The sequence below is a fragment of the Pseudorasbora parva genome, chromosome 6 (assembly GCF_024679245.1).
Source record: "Pseudorasbora parva isolate DD20220531a chromosome 6, ASM2467924v1, whole genome shotgun sequence".
Classification (NCBI taxonomy): Eukaryota; Metazoa; Chordata; class Actinopteri; order Cypriniformes; family Gobionidae; genus Pseudorasbora; species Pseudorasbora parva.
In genome coordinates, this window is record NC_090177.1 from 26,315,827 (window position 1) to 26,335,185 (window position 19,359).

The window sequence follows — 19,359 nt, forward strand, 5'->3', positions numbered from 1 at the left end:
TGAGCAGCCTAAGTATGATCAACAAGTTATTTCTTCAAAACAAATAAAGGGCTGGATTAAAAATATAGATAGAAACCTTACCGGGTTTTTCAGTAGTTCACAGCCAAGATTCCCAGTACAAAAGCACCCTTTTAAAAAGTTCACTATTGTACCTTATTTATAGCCCATAAAGTGTAGCTTATACCTTTTGAAAGGGTACCACCTAGTGACAGTGTTTTTACATTTTTCCCTCTGTGAGCAAGCCAATTCACAGTATGTTTAGAAATTATAGTAAATTCACTGAAACATATATATATATACATATATACATACATACTTACATTATTTTTGCATATTTTTTTTAATATATTCACATAGGACACCTTTTTCATAACAAATATTTTCTCTGCAAACTTTTCATATATACATAAATTTTCAACAATAGTTGCTATAGACAATTAAATTGCAGAACCTTCAAATGGTTCAATTTATGAACCTACTGATGAGGATAAGCAATTTCACAGCGTCTTGGTTAAGATATGCTATGACATATAAAGTGCTTTCGGTAACACTTTATTCTAGTGTCCTTGTTACATATAATAATAGTAAATTAATAATTACATGCAGCTATCCCTAAACCAAACCCTAGAAGTGCAGGTTAATTAACATTAGCCCACTCAATAGGCTACTTTAGTAATTACACTGTAACAATGACACCTTAAAACAATGTGTAACCGTGCTTTGGTTGTACCCTGAACCCTCTGAAAAGCACTCCATGCATTCATTACCGGCACCGTGCTTATAAACCTAAAAACCCGGAAGAGCTTACAGGTTATTTCATGTTAACCCTGGTTAAAGAGAAGAATGCAGTGCCTTTGAAATAAAACAGCATTACACACCTGTTGCCTCCCACAAATGAGACACTACTTCTCAGTCATCTGTTTGTTTAACCTCTTACAAATATGTGTAAATCCATTTATTTACTCTGGTGATGTTGGTAACAGCCCTAAAAGTTTAGCAGGCCTATATGTTTATTACATTGATTAAATGAGTCTAGCTTTATGGTAATAACGCTATCGGAATAAACTTCGGACTAAACTGGATTTGTAAATATTTCAATATAAATAATCTAATCAACTGATTAACTATTTCAATGTGAAAAGAGTGGGTAATAGAGGTCTGTTGCTGAGTGTGGTCATCCAATCCTGGTTTGCGGGCATTTTGCGTTCTTCAGACTCCCATCCCACTTTTACTCATAAAAGATTCCTGGCTGGCAGGCCAGGCAGTGGCTAATTAGTTAGCTACTATTCGACAGCAGGCTTAACCAGGTCAATCCGGCCTGTGGATCAACTTCAACATTTCTCCATTTTCTGCCCACACAGACCAACGCGGCGTGCGAGCAGATGCTCTAGGTCTCACACATTTGCGCGTCTTTAGTGCAGTTTGCATTGCATATAACGTTAGGTAGTTTCGCACAGCGAGCTCCGTGCTACAGAAAGCGCTTCCCAGCAGCCGGAGACACCTGGATTTCAGTTGCACCTAGGGGTTCCCCAATAAAATATTAGTTTGGAAAAAGCAAAAGTTTTCCTGTCTCTCTGCAGAATGGCGAGACCTTCAAGGTAAGTGCGTTTTGTTTGTCTGTTGCTTTTTACAGGAATCACAGGTTCGCACATGATGTGATCTGTGTGGGTCTCTCCATGTTGCTAAATGCTAACTGGCTAACCAGCATTTTCAGCGCGCGTTTACATTGCTTCCCAAAACAGCACAAATCACACGCAAACGCGTATATTTTCATCTCTTTATACGTCTGCGGATATTATTTAATTTAACAACATCGGTCGCTACATACCCAGTACCTTTGCTTACCGCCAGCAACACATAAAAAAGCGGGATATTAGTTATCGCTGGTGGATAATTAATGTTGTTCAAAAACCAGCCAGCTAGGCATTATCACACAAATAGCTTTATGTTTATTTCGTCCTGGAGCGAAGACCTTGTGGTAATAACGTATTGCGGTAGAAGTTTCGCGTATTTTCCACAGTTAGCCCCGTGAGCATTAGTGTTAGTTTAGCGACAGCGTGTGTTTGAGCAGCAGCACAGCGTGAAACTCCTCCAGCGCAATGCGCGCCATTATTTCACACACACGACTTGAGCCATTTCCCCTGCAAACTTGTGTTTGTAATCGGTGTACATTGGGTTTGGATCAGAAATTAAGGCTGCTAAGTATATAATCAACAAACGTGTTAGGGTTTCGCGATAAATATATTTAAATGCGCCCTTGTTGTTTTCATAGCGCTGATGTGAACCCACTAGCTCAAGCCAAGTGACGTGAACAGTGGCAACATGTTGTTTATCATTTGTCAAACAGTAAACCTTATTTTATTTAATTTGCAAACTCTCTCGGAGCAGGGAGTGAATGCAGGTCTCTTCGGTATAATTTATGGACTGAGGAGGTCCAGTCAGGGCAGTGAGTGAGTGAATGTTGTCTGACCTGCAGGGCCTGTAGTTCAATGCCCTATCTGAACAGAGTCCCTCCCCAAACTGCTGCTGTTGGCATGGCAATTAACCTACTCGAACATGGCACCCTCGTCTCCTCTGCCCCTTCACTGCTTTAAATAAGAGGAGTGACAGCACTGTTGCCATATGGAAAATTAAAAAAAACGCAGCCATTAAGAATATTTATTTATATATATCACTCCTATTTATTTTCAATACATATAATTCTGTTTTTGTTAGCCTAAAGAGAGTTGTGCTGCATTCAGGTCAGTTTTTTTTTAAACCTATAAGGCACAATATGTAAATTTTTTGGATTAAAAAATCTCTCAACCACTAGAACAATGTTATATATTTTTGTTGATTTGTGTAATTACATTATACCACATTTTTCCAAGAATGCTTAAATCCAGAGAAATAAGCAAATTGTGTCACCTATCAATGACATACCCGCCTTACCCTCGATTTCAGTTTGATTTTGTAGAAACCATGGAAACACTAAAGACACTTTAATATATTTGTGTTTTATTAGACAGGTGAGCAACTGTTTGGATACATTTATAGACAAAAAACGAATCATTGTTATTTAGCTTAGCACAGTTTGTCTTAAATCTAATTTTCTTGATTTATTACGAGTACCATGTTTTGCCTAATATCGATCTAGCTTTCTGCAGCGTGCAACAAGTGTCTCATGCTAGCCCCAGAGCGAAAGCACAGAGTCGCATTATAACAACTTTCAACTCAAATAATTTAGCTAATATGATAAAACAGTGCTGGGTTACCCCACCTACGCATGAGTGTAAGAAGTGGAAGCGCTCGTCTTCGGCATACTAAAATCACAGCAAAATCAAGGCGTCATTTTAAATAATCATTTAAAATAAGCGACCTCTAGCGGTGAATCTACATATTGTGGCTTTAAGCCAAAGTTTTCAACAGGGGGCTTAACCTAGCCTGACGTGGTCATACTCAATTCTAGTCAGAATATGAGTCTGATACTGCTCCATTGGGCTGTAATTATGGGGCGCGTTTAGGGCTGCACGATTTGGGGAAAATATATAATTGCGATTATTCTGGGTAAAATTGCGATTTAAAATGCGATTATTGTTATTATTTTTTACAAATGAAAAGTGTGTGTATATAACATTTTGTGTTTTTATATTAATGTGACTCATAATAATTATTATGATTATTATTACTGCTAAAAATATTTTTAAAAATAAGAAATATTACCATTTTCATAATTACAAATAAAAAAAGAGTACGTCAGAATAAATATAACAATATAATACTAATACTAATTATTATTATTATTTTTGTAATATTTTACAAAAAAACTTTTTTTTACAAAAAAAACAACTGCTGGGTTACCAATTAATATGCAGACAGCCTATGACTAAAAAACATTAGAAAGGTCTAAGCCTAAGGAGTTATTGTTAAAAAAAAAAAAAAAAATATATATATATATATATATATGTGTGTGTGTGTGTGTGTGTGTGTGTGTGTGTGTGTGTGTGTGTGTGTGTGTGTGTGTGTGTGTGTGTGTGTGTGTGGTTTATCTCTGATATCAATTTCTTAAAATCTGTCTTTAATATGAAATATGAACCTCTTGTGCATCCACTGTATGGGAAAAAAAACTCCTGGACATTGAAGAAAAACATGGATTGTCCTATAAATGTATAATTTTTTAAGTTTATTAAGTTTCTTATTTTTGATTACCCCAAAGTTTTTAATTCATACTGAAAGCCAGAGGGCGCCCTCGAGCGGAAACCGCCACATTTGCCTCAGAGAAGTAATTGGCGTTAATTTGCAGGAAATCCATGATGTGAAGCTAACGCTGTGTAAACAGAAGATAGAGACGCTTTGATTAAACATGACGACAATAAACACGACTGCAGCAAAATATGGTGTATTTGAGTTCTTCAAGCCGTAAAGGGTATTTTCATAATAATTGTAATTGTATTATAATGCAGTGCATATTGAGATAGAATACTATAAAAGAACGCATCGTCTGTCTCACTCTGATGAGAAGCCACATCAGCTCACACACAATTGACTGATATGAAGTGAGGTAAAACGTGTTATTAAACGTTGTCTTTTGTTGAACAGGTTTATGAACGCTTCACTAGTTTGTGAAGATGTTTGACTCGTGTTATAAGCGACTCAAACTCTCAGTCTTTCAGACGGAGCAGTGTTACTCCTGACCACAGAACCGCTCTTCGCTAACACAATGGGCATTTATTTATTTAATTAAAATCGCAGCCTTTGAGCTTTCATAATCGCACACAAGCCAAATCGCGATTGCGGTTCGATTTCGATGAATCGTGCAGCCCTAGACGCGTTTCAACCGAACCAGGAAAGACATCAATTGGATAGACCTACAACCAATCAGAGCAACGAAGCGACGCATTGTCAAATGTCAACAGAGCTCAACTGCACTGTGTTGCCAAGTCCGGGTTTTTTTCCGCGGGTCTTTTTTCTGTGTCCACGGGTTGAAGCGACTATTATGTGATATATATACCCATTAATGCGAAATTTAGCAAGCAGCCTTGCCAAAATAACAGACATATTACCCCCCCAAACGCCATTTTTTCCCGGAAAACCCCCCCAAGAACCTATTGTTTAGGGCTAGTGGTTGGCGGGTTTTGTTGTAAAATCTTGGCAACCCTGTCTTGCACGCACACTGGAATACATGATCTTTGCCGGTGTTGTAAAAAAATAAAATAATTTAATGATTACTTACCCAATATGATCATAATTTTTTGAGAGAAATTGTGAAGGTTAATGCACATACAAACAAGCTCTCCGTTTAGGATAATCCAAGAACACATATAATCCAAACCCCTTTGATGACGTGCATAATTACGTTACTGTTTATCATCTGTCCATCATCGTCTAAAGCCCGCCCTGATGATTTCATTGATAATTACTCAGAATTTGAATTCGGAGATAATTACTCCTCTATGGATCGAGGCCAGACCGAACCCCCCGACCTAAAAATTTAGTGGGCGGGGCTAAGTTCGGCTGGCATCCAGGCTAGGCTTTACCAATAGGTGGGGCGGTACTGCTGGCGGCATCTGCAAAATTTTCTTTCTGCTAATATTCATTCAAATAAAAAATATGCGTTAAACAAAAATACTAAGCTTAACAAACTTAAAGATTTATCAGAACTTTTGCTTTTGGTTATTGTTCCTCCCACATTAAATAGTAAACAATGTGCAGGTTTTCCACAACATATTGCAATGTGAGCATCGAAGCATGTAAATTAATTAATATGGTGCAATAAGATATTAATATAGATGATGTCGTCATGAATCAGTTGCTGCGATTAGTGTTTTCTTCTCTATTGTGACGCATGTCCAAGTGAAATGGCTTCTCGAACAAGAAAAAAGTAGGACAGGACTTGATTTTTGTCCATTTGGAATTGGTTGGATGGTTGAGGTTTGCTATTGCTGTGATGTCATGTGAGTGACAGGTTGTTTCACCATCGTCAATAGTGAGGGAGGGGAAGTTATTTTTTGATTAAAGTTTACAGGGGCACATTAATGATATTTTAAAAAACGATGTGCACAGACAAAATGTTGTAAAAATGGCACAAAATTGTATACAAAAATAAGATTTGTCAGTTTTGATTTAATGGTGACTAATAATAAATGATTTATAAACATATTGCATACATGTTTGTTCTCTTGTAGGTCATAATTTTTCCTTTCATGTTCTTTGTGCACAGGAATAAAAGGGTTGTTGACTATGCACAATTCCAAGAGTCTGACGATGCAGGTAAGTTCCTCTAATGCAGATATCCTGTTGCACACCTCACTATTGTATCCCACTTAACAGGTTTCCCACAGTCAGGAAATATAAGGAAGTTTAAAAGTGTTTTCTTCCAGGCTTGGAAATTAATAAAAATTATATTATATTTTATATATATATATATTAGGGCTGTCAAACGATTAAAATATTTAATCGCGATTAATCGCATGATTGTCATGAGTTAACTCGCGATTAATCACAATTTAAATCGCAGGTTTTTATATGTTGTAAATGCATCTTAAATTAAGTTTGAATTAAGTTTTTAATACTCTAATCAACATGGTATATGGACAAATATGCATGTTTTATGCAAATGTACGTTTATTATTTGTGAAACCTTACTTATTCAATAATAATCAATAATACAGCATGAAGACTAGATATGTATCAAAGGTCATAGATGTTTATCACAGAACTTGTTCATGTCTCTTAAGCATAAGCTTAAAAATTCAGAATAAGCAGGGATTTCTCTCATTTTAAGAATATAAATGAAGACAGTATTACTGGCAGTTTAGTTCAGAACAGGGCACAGTTTGTATAAAAAATTGGTCATGTGAAAGCTGTCATGCGGACCTGAGAGCGCACCAGAACCACACCATACCTGGAGGAGGTCCATATTCCACGGATAGGAATATAGTGTGGCCGTTTAAGAGATGTGCGTTTCCCTATTGAACTGCTGGTATTTTGCGTGTACGCCAAACTGAAGCGATTCACGTGAACAGTGTGAAGAACATGGACTCGGGAGCGTTCTTGTTCAGAAAAGTAACATTAGCATTCGTTTTAGACGATTGTAATATATTTAGTCCAATATAACACATGTACTGTAAGTGGTGATGTGTCAATGATTTACGTCAGATATGAGCGAGAGTGAGCTTCAGTGTATTCACGCATCGCGCTCAGAATGCAGAGAATGTTCTCAATGTAAACAGACTTTCCTTTCGACCTGGTGTCTATGGTTAAACAGAAAATATGGTAGCTTATAGGCAATAACTGCTCTTTTGGTTTAGAATATTAATGTTAACCATTTTCTTTCCCTATTAATGTTTGCTGCTGCATACTTTAAGTCTATGGCTGATTTCAATTTCTCCAAATATGAACTACGCCACGGATCAAACAGAAAATGCAAGCTGCGTTAACGCGCTTTAATAAATTTAGTGCCGTTAAAATGAATTTGCGTTAACGCGAAGTTTGACAGCCCAAATATATATATATATACACATATATACTAATTTAAAAAGATCTCTAATGTTAAGTAATGTAACTGAGCTGCATAAATACTTGAGTAGATGCAATGTTGTATGTGCTGTGAAGTCGTACTGTTTTATAACCTGATTCAACTGAATGACTTGATACAGATGAGGAATATGGAAAAGAAACAGAACGACCCGAGAAGACTTCTGTAAAACGCAGGTCAGTCTCTTTGATTAGTTGATTAGTAATAAATATGTAATATCTGAGACAGCAATGAAAGCAAAAATTATACAATTGTGCCTTTAAAAGTGTCATTTTTAGGGATGGGTACCGAAAACCGGTATTAAACGGGCCCCGGGGCTAAATTTTGAAAGACTGTTGTATCGATAAGCTCGGCCGTTATCGGTTCTGCTGTCGGTACTTTTGAAAATACACGTGACGAGAGAGAGAGAGAGAGAGAGAGAGAGAGAGAGAGAGAGAGAGAGAGAGAGAGAGAGAGAGAGAGAGAGAGAGAGAGACGACAGCCGAGGACAGAACTAAACATTCAAATATAGCCTGGTTACACTTTAGATCTGTGATAGTCTGATTTTATTTTAGATTTTGGCTTCCAAAGATTATAATAATAATATTTATGTCTAGCGCAACTTAATTCCCTTTGCAGCACTGCCATTTCTCCCTTAAACTCAAACATAATGACAGAATCAGCACGATCAGTGATTGTTGTAAAATTCAGTCTAGCTACTGTTGGTTGTGGGACGCGTTTAATAATAAAAAGCGATTAAAACCACAAAAATGTCCGCAAGAGATTGTTCCCAAGTCGGCGCGCACTGAAACAGCCGCAACGAGACGAGCAAATTACACTTTCGGTTTCACACTCGCGTCTAAACGATCAAATGTACACAAACATCTATCTCAAAATGACCGGCTTGGAGAGTCTCTTAAACAAAGTTTGTGTCTAAAATGGACGTAGTTATTATGGATATAGTCAGGAGAAAGTGTAGTGCATCTGCCTATTATCAGTCGCCTATATAGCTGCACATCTGTCTTAAAGAGGCAGCAGTGTAAATAAACATGCTGACGAATTACTGCGAATTAAACAACCAAATGCAAAGAGCAAATCACTCACAGCTCTTGAATGAATAACTTCAGCTATAATATGCATTAATTTAGGCTATTTATGATAAACTATGCAGTGTTATTTTACATTTGATTACTAGATTATATATATATCTCAAAAAGTACCGATAAGAATACCGTTAAAGTACCGGACCGATAAGCAGTATCGATAAGAGTAGTAATACCGTTAAAACCTTAACGATACCCATCCGTAGTCATTTTAGATTAAAGGGTTAGTACACCCAGTAATGAAATGTCATTCCAAACCCATAAAACTTTAAATCTTCAGAACAAAAATAAATGTATTATTAATGATATATATTTCTGTCCCTCCATTGACAGTCTATGCAATTACTACTTTCAAGCCTCAGAAAGGTTGTAAAGTAGTAAATCAAAAAAACATAAATGTACCACTTTATTTACAAAATATTAATCTCTATACATTCGGGAGAGCACCACATGTGTGTTGTGTTGATGTGAGAGTAGAGTAGTTTTGCACGAAGCACTCGCATCACTTCATAAAACTGAGGTTAAACCACTAGAGTCGCATGGATTACTTTAATGATGTCCTTACCACATTCAAGTCCCAGAAATGTAATCCTTGCGTAGACTGTCAATGGCGGGACAGAAATCTCTCAGATTTCATCAAAAAGATCTTCATTTGTGTTCTGAAGATGAATGAAAGTCTTACGGGTTTGGAATGAATTTTAATTTTTGGGTGAATTATCCCTTTGAGCACTACTGCAAGCATTTATTGTAGCTTCCTCTATTTGGAACATTATTTATGAACTGCATACATATTCATCACACTATTCGGCTTGTTTAAATTCATAGGGCTGTACTTTGACTGAATAATTTTATATATCTCAACAAAAAAAAAAATCTGTATCTCTTCCTATGTAGTGATGATTCTCGAACCAAGGACCACAAGAGTAAGTTACTTTATTTTCTTACATCTAAACTTTTTATTTTATTATTTTATTCATATATTTTATTCAGTTATTAAATATTCTAACAAAATGTTTTTCTATCCTCATCTTCCAGAAGATTTAAGTGATGATGACAATGACTATGGGGAGGATGAGGAAGAGGAGGATGATGGTGGTGACAGTGATTTTGATGCTAAAGAGGCCAGCAGGGGGAGACAGGCACCTGCTAAACGGAAAAGGGCTGCAGGTATTACCAGCATAAACGCTGAGTGACTGCTTCATTATGTTATTCAGTCACTTCTCACAACTACTTTCTGTGCACATTTGGGATTTTATTTTAGCTTCTTTACTAAAAATATAAATGCACAATATGTATAAAAACAATGGCATGTGTTCCAAGGTTTTTCGCCCTGTTAGTTATTCAGTAAAAATGATGACATCCAAAATCACGGGAAATACAAATTCAGTCAATTGTGGTCAAACGTTTCACTGGGAGTGTATAGACGTTAAAGGTTTAGTTCACACAATAATATAATTCTGTCATCAATTACTTACCATTTTGAGTGCTCCATGATATTTTCGCTGATCAATGTTTATTTGTGAATGAAAGCCTACAGTAAATATGTTTATCAGATAAAGCAATATGGATTTATTTTACAATCTCTTTATAAACGTTTTGAAGTATCAGATATTTGGCTAAGCTTGACCCCTTCTATAGGAGGGCAGAAATCTCTCAGATTTCATGAAAAATAGCATTCACATTCGGGATGCTCATTTTGGTTAATTTTCCCAACCAACAAACCGATGCTAATTAATCGATTATTTACCGTTAACTGATGAGATTATAATATTGAATTGGCATTATATAATACAATTGACGAGTGTCTGTGACCCGTTAAAAATACTTTTTTTTTTGTTTATTTTACTGTGCAAACAGCAGAACATACAGAACAGCTCAACAACATAACTTAGATTCACATTAGAGCAGGGCTGGACTGGTAATTTGGCATACCGGGCATTTTCCAGGTGGGCTGACGCACCTTGGGGCTGATAGGTTATTAAATTCTTTATTTTTTTGTTACTAACTGGCCCATCATGCTACGACCGCGACCCATTGGTTTGCCTTCTGAATGGTCAGGCCAAAGCGAGAGAGGCCTCCCCTACATATTAGGTGCTTTTTTTTTTCTTTTTTTTTTGAGCGCATGGAACTGCAAAAGCCGAATATCCGTGCAGTGCAGTGCAGCCACCGATGAACGTACACTGCGTTTATGTTGTTCTATGAACGACACTGACTTCGAATTTTGTTTTATACAATCGTGTGATGTGGGAACATTACAGGTTCTGTGGTGAATCAGCTGAAAACAGCCGCGAGCATGTAAATACACGACGAGGTAAAGTAACGGCTTGAGTGGAAAACGGCTATACACTCAACTACAAACGTTTCACTTTAGCACAACCACAATTTACCTTGCAGCTACTAACAGCGAATGATGGTGTTTTGGAAGAAACGTATTTTTAAAAAAATGTTGCTATTAATATTGCTTCACTTTTATAGAGGCTATTTTCGTATTTTCTACAGGTGTTTACAATTTTTTTTTTATTACAAATATAAGTTTATTAAATACATTTCATATATTTTAGAAACCATATAGCCATGGTAATGAGGAGCATGGTTTTACCTGTGACTACCAGGATTTTACAGTTACATTAAAATGGCCTACAGTTAAACTACAGTCAATAAAACAGCTTTAAAGCTAGGAATTTTTTTTATAGATCTAATGAACTTTAAATGTTATTTCAATGAGAATTTCATGAAAGATAGATATCAGTGTCTTACATAAATTAGGTGTTAACTCATGAAAAATATGATTGTTTTTAAAGGGGTAGTTCAACCCAAATTTGAAGATAAGTGAAGATTGAAGATGAGGCAAGATAAGTAAAGAGTTGATTTGAGAGGCTAAATTGATTAAACATGCGGTTAATGAGCCCGATCTCACGAAAATGCGTATAAATGGTACGAGTGTGGAATGTATATGTTACGTGTTGGGGGTGGTGGGGTTTTGGCATATACATTCCACGAGATTGCACAATCTCGTACTATTGATACTTATTACCATGTGATCGTGTTGGGTTAACTCCCTGTCTGCCGCTGGTCGCTTGGTTGTCACTTTAAAAAAATTAACTTCAATTTAACAAACAAAAAATGCTCTAAACTTTTTTCTTAATTAACTTAAAAAAAGAAACAAAACAAAATATAACTACTTTGACAACTGAACTATCTTAATGGTAACAATAACAATGTAAGCCAAAAAACAAAAACAAGGGCTCCAGTCGGACTCAGGCAGAGATTTTTGATAAGCTGTCGGAAAAAAACCACACTACGAAAAGCATTAAACAAGATTTCATATGGCACTGCCTGGTGCCACGGGAATACAGAGATGCCTCAAACGGCCAGCCTCAGGATCGGGAAGCAACTTTCATTTGCTTTCCTCCACCAGTCAGGAGCTTGTACTATATTGTAATACCGCGTAGCTGATTTAGCATTTCTATTGAAACCCTTATCACCCTTTCTATTGAAATAGTCCTACACAGTATGCTTCTTCTTTCCCATTGCTTCATTTTGAAGCAATCATATGACTGTGTCGGCACGTGTGGTTCGTTGAACGCGTCGACGTGCCCTGTAAAAAAAAAAAAAAAAAAAACACTTTAAACCGTTTAACGGATAGTGTTAATCGATCAAAATTCTTACTAACGGTTAAACGGTCAATATAAGCATCCCTAATATACATACAAAAAAAAAAAGTGTTTTGGTGGACCACCGCTGGTGCTTCTCTCGGCCACCGCAGGGGTGTGGTTGTCCAAATGAATGATTTGGAGGGGCATCCCAAAACGTTTGGCCATATAGTGTATAATGTTTATAATAGTGTTTCAGTTTCATGTTCTTCTTCATTTGCTTTTACGCTATTAAAAATGCAATTTGTTTCCTTTTGTTCCTTTTTACAATGTCAGTCTGCTCTCATCTGCTAATTAACTTGCTCTTATTCACTTAAGCAAAACCGCAGTCAATTTTCTTCATACCCGTGTTGTGATTTAGTGTTTATGCATTTTGCATATTAATGCATTTTACCTTCAGCTTGTGTTAATTAAACACGGATCTGCTCTTTTGACACACAGATGACAGTGACGATGATGTAAAGGTTGTGAAGAAGAAGGGCCGGCAGGTGCGTCAGGCTGCTACTAAAGCTGCGTCCAAACAGAGGGAGATTCTTCTTGGGGATGGAGGAAGTGAGGATGAAGAGGGAGAGGAAGAGGAGGAGGAAGATGACAGTGACGTTTACACTGGCGGTACAAACAGTATTATGTCAGAGTCAAACTATTTCAAGAACATTGACATTCCAATGTTAGCTAACCGTGAGATGCTTGATATTTTATACTTCACTCATCTGCTCATAGAGGACTCAGGCAGCGATGAAGACTTCATGGTTGAGGATGATGATGATGACAGTGATTATGGCCGACCCAAACGGAAGATCTCAAAAGTGAGCAGGAGAAGCAAAGACAAGAAATCCCCTAAACCCAAGATAAGGGCTTCAGGTAAAGCTACCCATAATCCTACTGTCTGATTGTGTCTGCCAAAAAAGGTCTACTGTAATACTTTGGTAATTAATCAATTCCTGCTTTAATTAAGTACAAACTTCCTCTAGATACCTTTAACTGTCACAGTTACAGTAATTAAGTCAATTATCTTCTCCAGTGACCCGAGGGCCCAAAAAGAGGAGAGGAAAACGTCAGACGAAGGTGAAGAGGGTTGTGAAAAAGGCCTCACCTAAAGCAGAAAGTGAAGATAACGAGAGCAACAAGGAGGAGGAGGAAGAGGACGAGGCGCAAGAGGAAGACAGGAAAGAGTCGCCCGCCCCCAAGAAGACACAGGATGACGAAAGCGGCGCCGAAGGGGAGGAAACCAATGACAACGGAGAAAAGGCAGAGGAGGAGAAGGAGAATGAGAATGAGAAAGAGGAAAAAGACGATGTTTCTGAGGAGGAAGCTCCATCAGGTGAAGACTGAGCTCTTTCACCTGCTGGTGAACGTCTGTTATCTGTTTTTCTTAATGAGGAGCAGTGGAATTTATTTCCCACAATACTCAAAGAGTGTTTTGGATGTTTGTTATGTCTCTCAGCTTGTAAATACCATATCTCTAAACGAAATCTGTAAAATATCATCAGACCTATTCTAAAACTGTACGGTTTGGCCTCATCCCAAAATGCGGTTTTTCATAGTAATATTTATCGCGTTTCGATTATAAGCTTTGCAACAAAACCAATTTGTTATAGTTGACCTTCAACGTATAACAAAGGATGAAAATGACTTGCCCAAAAAATACAGATTATACTGTAGGCTCTATACTTCCCTTAATGGGCACCTTCAAATTTTTCAAAATGCATTTGAAGAAAACCGCAACTGCTTGTTTACTCCCAAACAAACTAATTTTTGTGACTTTTAATGTACATGATCTCATCCCAGCTGCATTGACCGTTGAAAACACAGGCTTATAATGAACATATACGCTTGTTGTCATGAACTGCACTGGATTGTTGTGTCTGCAGTTCAGTCATGTGATTTCCTTGCTACATCAACTGTACGTTACATAGCTCTAGTACGCTACTTTCTCCCACTTTCCGTGCAGTTATTTCTTGATTCAGTCTAGTAAATCAGCCTTTTCCCGTCTGAGCATTTGAACTAAAATGACTTTTTCTATGGTTGTATTGAACCTCTTTCATGGTTGGCATGCTTTCATGTACGTGGTGCGAAGTACGTCGGTGGGCGGAGTCTCGGGCTCAGGATGAGTGATGTCAGACATGAGCTAGTGAACCTTTATTATTGACCTCTGTGATGCTTCATGTGTGCATTTTTTAAGAATATTTTGATGCTTATAGATGCCTTTTTAAATGCAGTCCGTTGAGCCATTAGAATGGTAACCACGAGCTGAATTCAGTGCACACCATCCATAGCTTTCTCAGCTTCATATGACTATTTTTATTGCGTGTATCTCCATCCTAATCTGTAGCCTTTCAGTCTATATCATAATTTATCCAAAATAAATGTTTGTTTTAATTACGCTATTCTGATTTTTGTAAAATTTGTTTTACAAGGAAAAATAAATTGTATCTTTAAAGAAAACAAGTAGTTGGTGAGCTGTTCTTCACTCTTTGTTTACAGCATTATCTTGTAGTTTTGTTGGACTGTAATGGAAAGACATCATATTAACTAACTTTCAGATTAACCCTCATGTGGTGTTCAAAACCCTATAACACCTCAGGTGTTCCTGGTCAAAAATGACTGGCCCATAAAAAATAGCTTATAAATCAATCATTATACCATATTTTCACCCAATCTTGGATTCTTGGAATCTTGGAATGTCAGATGGATAAATGTATATTAGATGCAGGTTAGGGTAGGATCAAATTTTTCTCTGTGGAAAAGAATGTGTGTAATACTCAAAGTTTGTGTGTTTTAACGTGTGTGTGTCTGGGTAGTGTGTGTCTAAATGTATCGATACATGCACAGGTCTAAGGGCTCAATGTTTGCAAGCACATATGCTCATATGTGTACATGAGAATAATGAACATGCTCCTGAAAACTAAATTGTTCTGTTATTTTCAGTCTCTCCCATTCACTTTCAATGGTCGGCTATTGTGACCATTTTTGACCATGCCTACTCTCAGATAAACAAGGCCCACGATTAATCAGATGCAAACAGAAATATAAAACCAGTCCTAATTGAAAGAGAACAAGTTGACAAAAAGATTGAATCCAAGATAGGGTGAAAATATGGTATATGAGTGATTTATAAGCTATTTTTTATAGGCCGGGTCATTTTTGACCGGGAACACCACAAGTGTAACAAGGTAACAAAACTCTCACAAAAAAAAGAAAATTTCCTTCTTTTTTTTTTTTTCTTTTTTTTTTGAGATTTAGTTATACCCTTTGGGAAAAAAGTCACTAAGTTTCAGTCCAAAGTGCTAACATTAACTAGTATTTTCGGGGAAAATAAAATCTTCTGGTACATTTCCTTAAAGCTACACTGTGTAACTATTTTAGTTTATTCTTAGCTAAAACACTAGTTTTCTTAAATTCTTAGCTAGTTCTTTCAAAAATATATGTGCTCATTAATGTATATTTACTTCTTTCAAGTTATAAAGTATTCTCGTAAGTTTATAATATGCCACCATGTTGCCCCTCCCTCTTGAAAGTACATTAGCCAAAGAGGGACATACCCATGAATTCAAGCTTCGTCTTTCGAAATCAACAAAATCAGAATTGAGAGGAACAGAAACTATAATTCACTGGATGATCATATATCTTTTCACCACTAGATGGGGGTTTCAAACATGCATGCAATCAAAGCAATAGCTTGAGAGAAATACCACTTTGGATCTTTTGTTTTCATGTAAGATGCAGAGATCTTTCTGGAAGAGTTCAGCCAAGCAATGACACTTAAAGATGTGTTACTTTAATATAATTAATAAATGTGTGTTTTCTAGCATTTTTTAGAAGATTTCTCAGCAGTGCAGTGATGTCATTAAGCAAAATACGGTACTGGTAAAGGGGAGTGCCCTGATCCATGGGGAAAAATCCAGTCCTTTCCAAAGGAATTTACTAGGTGTTCACTTTGGAAATCTGCTCAATTTGAAGGAGACTTCTATGTGAGCTGCTCTCTATAAACTGTTACACTATGGGCAATGGCAACCATTTTTGCCCTTTTAAAGTGTGATTATATTTACAGTTCGACAAATTTTCATGGGCAAAATCCAGTCATTTAAATAGGAAACGAGCAGGAAATTTGCCTGAGTGCAAATTTTCCCCCTGGGTTCAAAATTGGTCATGTGACTTCACCGCGTTGACAAACAAAAATCTGCTTGGATTGAAATAAACTTGTGTGTGAGCTGTGATTCGTACATCACTGCACTATTGACAAGGATTAAGTTCACCCAAAAGTGAAAATTCATTCATCATTTACTTACCCTCGCCTCACGTGGTTCCAAAACTATTACTTTCTTCTGCAGAGCATTAAAGGTATTTTAAAATATATTTTAACTGCAAGATTGGAATTTTTTTTTTTTTTTTAAGTAATACAACAACAGGAGAATGAGTAAATAATTTTTGCGGGAACTATTACTTTAAGACGAGTTATTCATTGTCTGACCTCAATCAGCACGTTTATTTTGGCAGAACAGATGAAGTTTGCACAGCAGGATGTCTTTTGACATGGTGAACAATAATTTATTGCAATATTTTGAGTTGGTCATGAGTTTTTCAGAAGTTTAAAAAATATATATATTTTAAATAAACAGTACAATATTCTGGATAAAACTGTATATTCTGGATACAATATTTAACAAGATAAAAACTAGGGAAGTTCTAGGAATCCTTAGATTGGCAAATTAATTTCTTAATTCTGGTGTTTAATTTAATGTTCATGATTTTCAGTTGTGGGGTAAAAAATAAAAAATAAATATATGTATCCATTTTATGCCATAAATGACTTGATTCCCCTCCTGTAATGACTAATTTCTCACATTTGTCTTCTCTTCCTGTAAAATTCCTAAGTTATTTGCAAGAAACCGAATAAAAGAAAATTTTCATATATAATACCAAACTTAGCAGAAATACATAAAAACATATTGCATCACTGTGTAGGGTCTTCTGTTGTTTTTGTCTTGGTAGTTTTTTTTCCCACCACACAAATATGATAAAAGCATATTCACGGTTTATAGTTTAGTGGTCTTAAGTATTTCCAGCAGGTCTCATCCAGTGTCACATTTAATTGATTCAGGTTGTATTACAGCAACTTTCTGTTCTGGAGCAGCTTTCTCTGAAGCAGGTGCTGGTGGGGCTTCCACCATGGCTGCTTTTTTAGACGCTCCTGGAAGGTAAAGACATGAGTCATTAAGTTGCCCAGTTTACTTGAGCAACTAAATATGTAACTTAGCACCATGTAAGTATGTCGTTTTTACCTGTGAGATTGCGGTGGATGCGGTTGCACAGGATCACGCAAAGGAGGAAGATGAAACCAAGGCATCCGAAGACCAAACCACACACCAAAAAAACGTAGCTGCCTTTATTCTGAATAAGCTGGAAGAAATTCAGGGTTTTTTTTTTTTACTTAGAAACACTTTCTACAAGTGTTAAAACATGAGTGTAAATACTTACTGATCCAACCAACACTTGCAAGGTCATCTCACCCATTCCTGCAGTTGTCACTAAGACTGTTGTTGCACATCCTGAAGAAGAAAAGAGAACTTTGTTGTTTATGTGGCCTTGTTTGTCTATAATTGTGGGGGACATCTGAGAATATTCTTCAATATATATTAGGGACGCACTTATGCCAGTATTGATATCAGGCCAGATTTTGCATTTGTGTAGCTACTCGTACTCATTAAAATGCTCAGATACCACACAGCTTGTACAGTACAGTGCTTGTGACAAAGAAACTCCAACAACAGAGCAAACAGACAGCTGGATCATGGATTTATCAGAGAACGATGTCTACAAAGTAAATGTGTCAAATTAATAGAATTTTAAACAAAATACATTTACACCTATATAGCTGCTGTGCGCAAAGCTGATGAGCAAACGCAGAGTGGATTGAGCATGCAGCAACACAGCATCCCTTTTTCACAGACATGGTTGGAAAGTTTGTAGTTCGAAGGTAAAACAAGGTGTATAATAACATTAACTGACAGTAAAAAGAGAGTAAATTCTTAATGCAAGTAAAAACTTGAACCATGTTATTCAACTTAACATTTATTACTGTAGAACCTTTAAAAAACAGGGTTTACTGAAGTGCTGTACAAGCATTATCAAGATAAAACAATAAGACATAAAGCAATAAGAGAAAACAAAAAAAGCGGTTCCCTTTATTACAGGACAATACATTTATTGTGTGCAAATTCTAAAGTTTACATTAAATTTATTTTTGGCTTAATGAACTAATTTTTGTGAAAACCCCCAAATTGACATTTTTCACTTATTTTGCCGTTAGCTCATAATTAGCCTGTTTGCATTTAGACGATTTACCTAATATATTTTAAAATTACAAATGCATATAAATGTATAATGTTTATAGAAGATATAGTATTATACTCATGATTTTGATTTGTTAAGTGTTTCTATATGTGTGTATAATTGTATAATTATATTATATAATTATATTATCAGTACTTGCATTATTTTGATTTGTTAAACTTTCCAAAATGTAAGTACTTACTGCTTCATATTACATATAATATATTTTAAAGTTAGTCTGTAGTTATAATAGTGTGCATGTATAGTGGTGAAAATGAAAGGATATTTTTTTGATGATAATTTTTCAATAATTTTTTATCTTATGAACTGCCAAGACCAGATGATTTTTATTATGTCCTGATACTTAAAACCATAGAATTCAATAGGGTGCTATTGAATTCTATGGTTTAAAGTATCAGGACATAATAAAAATCATCTGGTCCTTGGCAGTTTTTAAAATGAGGTAAATACAACCTCAGATGAACAACAAAACATGACATAACTCTGTCATTATTTAACAAAAACTTGGTCATGAGTGACAAACTAAGTACAACCTTGCTGCTTCCATAGACATTAAAGGGTTAGATCACCCAAAAATGAAAATTATTTAATGAATTACTCACCCTCATGTCGTTGGACACCCGTAACACCTTCGTTCATCTTCGGAACACAAATGAAGATATTTTTGTTGAAAGCTGATGGCTGAGAAAGGCTTCAGATAGGCCTCCATTGGCATTCAGTATATTTCCACTGACCCACTCACAAGACCCATAAA

The 19,359-nt window shown here is 36.3% G+C and overlaps 2 protein-coding genes across 6 annotated transcripts in view; one reads left to right on the forward strand and one right to left on the reverse strand.

The window, feature by feature from the left end:
- The first annotated feature begins 1,222 nt into the window (after nt 1-1,222).
- On the forward strand, nt 1,223-14,699 carry nucks1b (nuclear casein kinase and cyclin-dependent kinase substrate 1b). Its single transcript, XM_067446499.1, has 8 exons — nt 1,223-1,598; nt 6,200-6,249; nt 7,638-7,692; nt 9,493-9,521; nt 9,634-9,765; nt 12,693-12,863; nt 12,972-13,112; nt 13,273-14,699. The coding sequence occupies exons 1-8, from the start codon at nt 1,582-1,584 to the stop codon at nt 13,581-13,583; spliced, it is 906 nt and encodes a 301-aa protein (XP_067302600.1). The 5' UTR covers nt 1,223-1,581; the 3' UTR covers nt 13,584-14,699.
- A 1,205-nt stretch (nt 14,700-15,904) lies between these two features.
- Nucleotides 15,905-19,359, reverse strand: part of mfsd4ab (major facilitator superfamily domain containing 4Ab) — a 32,394-nt gene continuing 28,939 nt past the window's right edge. For all 5 annotated transcript variants that reach the window (XM_067446489.1, XM_067446488.1, XM_067446490.1 and 2 more), the window contains 3 exons: nt 17,730-17,800; nt 17,534-17,651; nt 15,905-17,442 (listed from right to left, as the gene is read on the reverse strand). In XM_067446489.1, coding sequence (XP_067302590.1) covers nt 17,324-17,442; nt 17,534-17,651; nt 17,730-17,800 — 308 coding nt within the window. In that variant the 3' untranslated portion in view covers nt 15,905-17,323. The remainder of the gene's footprint in view (nt 17,443-17,533; nt 17,652-17,729; nt 17,801-19,359) is intronic.